Source organism: Lontra canadensis, unplaced genomic scaffold (assembly GCF_010015895.1).
Source record: "Lontra canadensis isolate GAN:19392208 unplaced genomic scaffold, GSC_riverotter_1.0 scaffold110, whole genome shotgun sequence".
NCBI lineage: Eukaryota > Metazoa > Chordata > Mammalia > Carnivora > Mustelidae > Lontra > Lontra canadensis.
The window spans coordinates 1,696,430-1,701,965 of NW_022631104.1; the positions used below are offsets into that span (position 1 = coordinate 1,696,430).

Genomic DNA, 5,536 nt, shown 5'->3' on the forward strand with positions numbered 1-5,536 from the left:
AGCCGCGCGCTCACTGGTGGGTCCTGGCGCGCAGCTTTCACGCTCCGGCGGCCCAACGCAGAGGCCGCTGCGCACACGGAGAGGTGCGGCTCCGGGGGCCGGGGCTGCATAGGCTGCGTGTGCGGACGAGCCGGGCAAGCAGCCGGCCGCGCTGGGCCGGGCCTCGGGGCGCAGGGCTGGGCGGGAGACTGGGCACGCAGCTGGCACCCGCAGCCTTGGGAGTGGCTGGGAGCGAGAGTCTCCGGCTGCCGGGAAAAGGGATGACGCATCTTCCCACATCCATTGTTTCCACTTCCCTCCAGCGCCTGCAGTCATCTCACAAGACGCTCCGAACCCGCCGCACCCCACGAGCGCGTCTTATTCCCACCGCGCCTCCCCTCGCACCGCGGCTGCGCAGAGCGGGCGGGACGTTACCCCACCCTGCCGGGGGCGGACCCTCCAGGCATCGACAACACGCGGAGGCGTGGCTCCGGGGACGCAGGGCGTCCACTGGGCGGACGCAGGGGCCTGCGGGCCAGACGCTTGGAGGTTGGGTCTCCGCGCGTGGGGGCCGCGGGGGGCTTCAGGCCAGCTGGAGCAGGCCGCGCTCGGCCAGCAGGCCCTGGGTGCGGTTGTAGACGTCCTCCAGGGTGCCCGCCACCCGGACCAGCGCAGCCCGCGCCTCCGCCTCTCCGGCGCCCGGGCACGCGAGCTCCAGCCAGCGGCCGCGACCCGGGAAGGCGAGGAACGCGAGGCGGGCGGCCTGGCGGACCACCCAGGGGTGGTGCGGGCCCAGGGCCGTGCGGTACGCGTCGCTGCACTGCACGCCGGCGTCCGGGCCTCCGAGGGTCCCGGTCGCCACCCGGTGGAGGCAGAGCTGGGACCAGCGCAGCGCTCGGTGCAGCAAGAGCAGGATCCGGGAGCCCGAGGAGCTGGCGGTGTCTCGCGGGGCGACGCCGGGGCGCTCCAGCCGTCCCTCCCGCCGTTCCCACGCCGCCATGGCCAACAGCGACGAGTAGTGCGCCGCCTCCGGGCCGTGCACCCGAGCCTCGAGGGCTGTCACTTTGGCGAAGGCCTCGCTCGTGGCGAAGGCGAAGATGGAGCCGAGGGGAGTTAGGAACCTGCGTGTTCGGTGGCGGGCAGAGCGCGGTGATTGGAGAGGGCGCGGGGGAGCCCCGGGAGGCGGCGCCGGGTGGGGGGCGCGAGAGCGCTCACCTGACCAGCGCCCTCCATCCGGCTAGGTACTGCGACAAAACCACGTCCCCTTCGGGGTCCAGGCTGGCGCGGAACGGCCCCATCACGTGGCCCAGCACGCCCTGGGGGCCCCCACACGGAGGCTCTTCCCATTCGGGGGCCTCCAGGGAACCCGACTGCCGCGGGACCTGGGGGTAGACACGCGCGGAAGGGGGCGGGAGCAGAACCCCTAGCCCGCTGGGTCTCCTTCGCCCAGCAGCCCCGTGGGACCCTGCAGAAATGACCCCTGGCTAGCGTGTCTCCTGCCGTACTCGGCTGCGGACGGGAGAGGGGAGCCAAGGCGCAGGACCCGCCCGTCACCCGATCCTCAGCCTGGCCCCGTGCCCGCGATCGGGGTCCCACCCGGAGCTTCAGGCCCCAGCCCTATGCCGGGCATACCTGGACGGGCGGCGTGCCCTTGGGAATGCACGGCTGCGTCCCGGATCCGCAGCCTTGGGGAGGGCCTGGGGAGGGGCGAGGCCGAGCGCTGAGTGCTCGGAGAGGGGGCTTAGATCCCCAGCGTTTGGCTTCCCTGTTCCTCCCCGAGCCGAGGAGGGCGGCGAGCACTCACGCGAGCTCCAAGCGCAGACAGAAAGCAGCAGCAGCAAGAGGAGCGCGAGAGGAATCGCGTGGCGGACCCAGCGCCTCGAGGCCAGCTGAAGCAAAGCGACCCCGACGGCTGCTGCCGGGGCCATCGCTCCCTTTCCAGCCCAAGCCACCCCTTGTCCCTGCGCCTCGGCAGAAGCCTCCGGTGCCCTAAGTTGCTAAGGGTTAATAATTAACCTACTAAGTCCCCTTCCCCTGTGCCCTTTGCCCCAGAGGGCAGCATCCCCGCCGGGAAGGACCGGATGAAGAGGATTGGGGGGATTCACCGGCGAAGAGGATGGCGGCGGGGGGAGGGTTCGGCAGCGACCACACGTCTCTGCGTTTGCCTTCCGCGTGGGACCAGGTGGTAGTATGAGAAAAGAGGGCCTGGGGTCGAACCAGCTCCCCCACTGAGCCATGGTGTGGGCCCTACATTAGCTCTGGGCTTGAATTCTCACCACTGTAAATTGAGGACAATAATAGGTACTTTGTCGATCTCACCTGAGGATTAAATGGTAACTTATGTGCAAACACTGTACATGGAAAATCTTACCACAATTCCTCCATAAATCTTCCCCTATGAAGTTCAAACGCAGGGCACCTGGGGTCCAGGAAGTACCCCCTTCTAAACTCACAAGCCTGTCTCCAGGGGACCTGTCTCCATCTGGATGCTTTATACATTTACATTTTTGCGGTTTAGTTTCTTTTAAACCCCAGATTGGTTCCGGCTCTCCCGTTACTCTCTTTTTTTTTTTTTTTTTGGGTGTGTTGGTTTTTTTTTTTTTTTTTTTTTTTTTTTTTTTTTTTTTTTAAAGTAATCTCTCTGCCCAACGTAGGGCTTGAACTCATGACCTGAAGGTCAGGAGTGGTATGCTCTATGGACTGAGCCAGGCAAGCACGCCCCCCACATTATTCTTCAAACCAAACTTTATGAACTATTTCTGCATCCAGGCCCTGTCCTAAGCCTCAAGAAGACAAAAGAGCCTTCACACAGCTCCAGGTCCAGTGGAAGATGTATCACGTCTCCCCCATGCAGATGTGGGCTCCGATGAAGACAGGGGGCTTGTTTTTCCTGGTTGCTGTTCTATTCGCAGCACTTAGAATAGTGCCTAGGCCAAAATACATTATTGCTATATAAATATGTATTGAATAAACATAGGAAAGTGTGGAGAGCAGGCAAATCGGGTGGTGTACCCTATGACAAATGAGCCTTTTTAGTTTTCTTCCCCAAATAGGAGTCCACCTGGTGGTCATAGCTAGGAAAACACTCAGGGGAAGGACCCAGGAAGTGATGGCAGAAACAGCATCTCATAGGGGTGCCTGGGTGCCTCAGTCCGTTAAGGATCTGTCTTAGGCTCCAGTTATGACCTCAGGGTCCTGGGATCCAGTCTCACGTGGGGCTCCCTGCTCCACAGGGAGCCTGAGCCTGCTTCTCCTTCTCCCTCGGCCTGCTGCTCCTCCTGCTTGTGCTCTCCCTCTGTGTCAAATAGATAAATCAATCTCACACACAAAAAAACAACCCACCAAAAAAAAAAAAAAAAAAACAACCAGCATCTCTTGTTCTTAGGGGTTCTTAACCCCCTGTCCATAAACTTCCTAGAATTGTTCCTGTCTGTGTATGTTTTCTTCTTAGGGGAAGGGGTACCCCAGATTCTCTGGGATTCAGGGCCGCAATCACTAAGGAGGTCCTTTCTAGCTCGCACAGTTTCTGGATTCTTGCCCCATCTCTCCCTCTAACGCTCCCTCCAATCCTGGAGGTCCCTAAGGTTGCTGGTTACCCATCCTCTCCAGCATTTCAGAACATCCTTTCCAACCCCAGATGGAGGGTCTCTCCACCTCCCAGAGTCGGAGTGTTTCCTAGCTTGCTGACCTTGACCTTAGGCACGTTGCTTGCCATCTCTAAGCCCCATTTCCACCATCTGCGGAGTGGAAAGGGTAATCCCCCCCCTCCCACACCCGGGGTGAGGATTGAGTAACAACGCCAGCAGAACAGAGCCAGAAGTGGAGCCTGCAGTAAATGCTGGGGGGGGGGGTGTTCATTCAACTGTTGGTCAGTTCTCTGGGCCCCTTCTCCTCTTCTCCGGTGCTGGAAGCCTCTGTCTCCTTGAGCAGAGGTAGAGTCTGCAAGGTTCCTGGAACGGATTAGTTTTGGGTGTCACTTAATCCAGGAGGCCCTTCCGTAATCAGAGCCTTCAGAGGAGCAGAGGTGGTATAAATCTGCGTAAGGGGCCAGGCTCGCACAGAGGCTGCAGGATGGAGAGGGGGCCAGGAGCCCAGCTGCTGCTGCTGCTATGGGCCACCTGCTGGGGACACGCACCAGCAGACCGGCTGAGCGACTACGCATCGGTCATCGACGTGACCAACGGGGGTCCTTGGGGTGACTGGGCCTGGCCCGAGATGTGTCCTGATGGATTCTTCGCCAGCGGGTTCTCACTCAAGGTGGGGGTTCAGGCCTAGGTCTCTGAGGAGGGAGATGCACGACCCCGTGCAGGGAACACAGCATGACAGTCTTTTAACTGGTCCTTACCCATCCCATCGCCCTGCCCAGGAGGAGCCCCTCCAAGGCATTCCTGGCGATGACACTGCTTTGAACGGGATCCGACTGCACTGCTCGCGGGGGAACGCAGAGCGCAACAAGCAAGTGGTGCAGTCCCAGTCTGGAAGGTGCGGGACAGGGTCCAAGGGCCCTCCAGGATGCAGATATGCCCCTTACCCTGTTACATGCCCACCCTCCGCGCTAGAAGTTTCCTCCAGGGCTGTGGGGCAGCTTAGACCTGGGGAGTGGGTGGAGACCTCCCCTCCGCCCCTTGGCGGAGGTCAGGTGACGAAAACTCGCCCACCCGGGTCCTGCAGCACCCCCTGAGGAGACCCCAAAGCTGGGTCGGGATGGGGGTGGGGAGAAGACCCAGAGGTAGAGCTTCTCCCCTTCCCTCGCAGGTGGGGCGTGTGGAGTGAGCCCCTGTGGTGTCCCGGGGGTGGCTTCCTCGTGGCTTTCTCACTGCGCGTGGAGGCCCCGGAGACCCGGGGGGACAACACGGCGGCCAACAACGTGCGCTTCCGCTGCTCCGACGGCACGGAGCTGGAGGGGCCCGGCCCGACCTGGGGTGACTTTGGAGAGTGGAGTAAGGCCTGCCCCAAAGGCTTGTGCGGTTTGCAGACCAAGGTGGAGCGGCCGAGGGGCCTCCTGGATGACACCGCGCTCAACGACGTGCGCTTTTTCTGCTGCCGCAGTTAACCAGGGCGCCCGCCCCGGGGCCAGTCCCACCGCTCGCTATTAAAGCTTCTCTGTCTTGGCTCTGGTCTTGCTTGTTTCAGGGGTAGGAAACTGTGTCTCCCCACTCCTCCTCCCAGCCCGAGACACTGGGCCAGGCCCAAATCTGGCTTGGGTCTCAGGAGTCCCCAAATGCCACGGAAAGTTACGGACCCATAACCTTGGAAAATACCCTTAAACACACTTTTGCACTCAAGTGCGGGGAGTCCCCGGCCTCCTGAGGGCGTCTGCGGACACCTGGTTGTCATTAGGAGCTCAGGCTGTTTCCTTTCTAAACTACTAGGGACCTCAGCCTGAGAAACTTCTACCGAATTAGGAGACGATGAAGCTAGAACACCTCAAGGTCTCATTTTCTAGAGTTTAAGCTCATTTGTCTTTTCCACATTTTCCTTCCTTTCCCTACGAAAGTGAAAGAGTGGCTTTTCCATGTATGGATTTCCACCTGGGACTTCCCCCTGTGTCCTTGGG

At 61.0% G+C, this 5,536-nt stretch overlaps 2 protein-coding genes across 2 annotated transcripts; one reads left to right on the forward strand and one right to left on the reverse strand.

Moving 5' to 3' along the window:
• Positions 1-562: 562 nt before the first annotated feature.
• GLTPD2 (glycolipid transfer protein domain containing 2) lies at positions 563-2,007 on the reverse strand. Its single transcript, XM_032839950.1, has 4 exons — positions 1,784-2,007; positions 1,612-1,676; positions 1,195-1,361; positions 563-1,100 (listed from the first exon to the last, which is right to left on the reverse strand). The coding sequence occupies exons 1-4, from the start codon at positions 1,905-1,907 to the stop codon at positions 563-565; spliced, it is 894 nt and encodes a 297-aa protein (XP_032695841.1). The 5' UTR covers positions 1,908-2,007.
• Positions 2,008-3,824: 1,817 nt separating this feature from the next.
• On the forward strand, positions 3,825-5,092 carry VMO1 (vitelline membrane outer layer 1 homolog). Its single transcript, XM_032839951.1, has 3 exons — positions 3,825-4,236; positions 4,346-4,461; positions 4,735-5,092. The coding sequence occupies exons 1-3, from the start codon at positions 4,051-4,053 to the stop codon at positions 5,030-5,032; spliced, it is 600 nt and encodes a 199-aa protein (XP_032695842.1). The 5' UTR covers positions 3,825-4,050; the 3' UTR covers positions 5,033-5,092.
• The last annotated feature ends 444 nt before the right edge of the window (positions 5,093-5,536 follow it).

What these genes read in the sequence shown, in the direction of transcription:
- GLTPD2 (XM_032839950.1), bottom strand. Translation starts at nt 1,907, where the DNA reads ATGGCCCCGGCAGCAGCCGTCGGGGTCGCTTTGCTTCAGCTGGCCTCG. An exon ending in TGTCTGCGCTTGGAGCTCGC is followed by an intron (nt 1,677 to 1,783) that starts GTGAGTGCTCGC and finishes GCCCCTCCCCAG; the next exon opens with GCCCTCCCCAAGGCTGCGGA. An exon ending in AGGGCACGCCGCCCGTCCAG is followed by an intron (nt 1,362 to 1,611) that starts GTATGCCCGGCA and finishes GTCTACCCCCAG; the next exon opens with GTCCCGCGGCAGTCGGGTTC.
- VMO1 (XM_032839951.1), top strand. Translation starts at nt 4,051, where the DNA reads ATGGAGAGGGGGCCAGGAGCCCAGCTGCTGCTGCTGCTATGGGCCACC. An exon ending in CCAGCGGGTTCTCACTCAAG is followed by an intron (nt 4,237 to 4,345) that starts GTGGGGGTTCAG and finishes CGCCCTGCCCAG; the next exon opens with GAGGAGCCCCTCCAAGGCAT. An exon ending in GTGCAGTCCCAGTCTGGAAG is followed by an intron (nt 4,462 to 4,734) that starts GTGCGGGACAGG and finishes CTTCCCTCGCAG; the next exon opens with GTGGGGCGTGTGGAGTGAGC.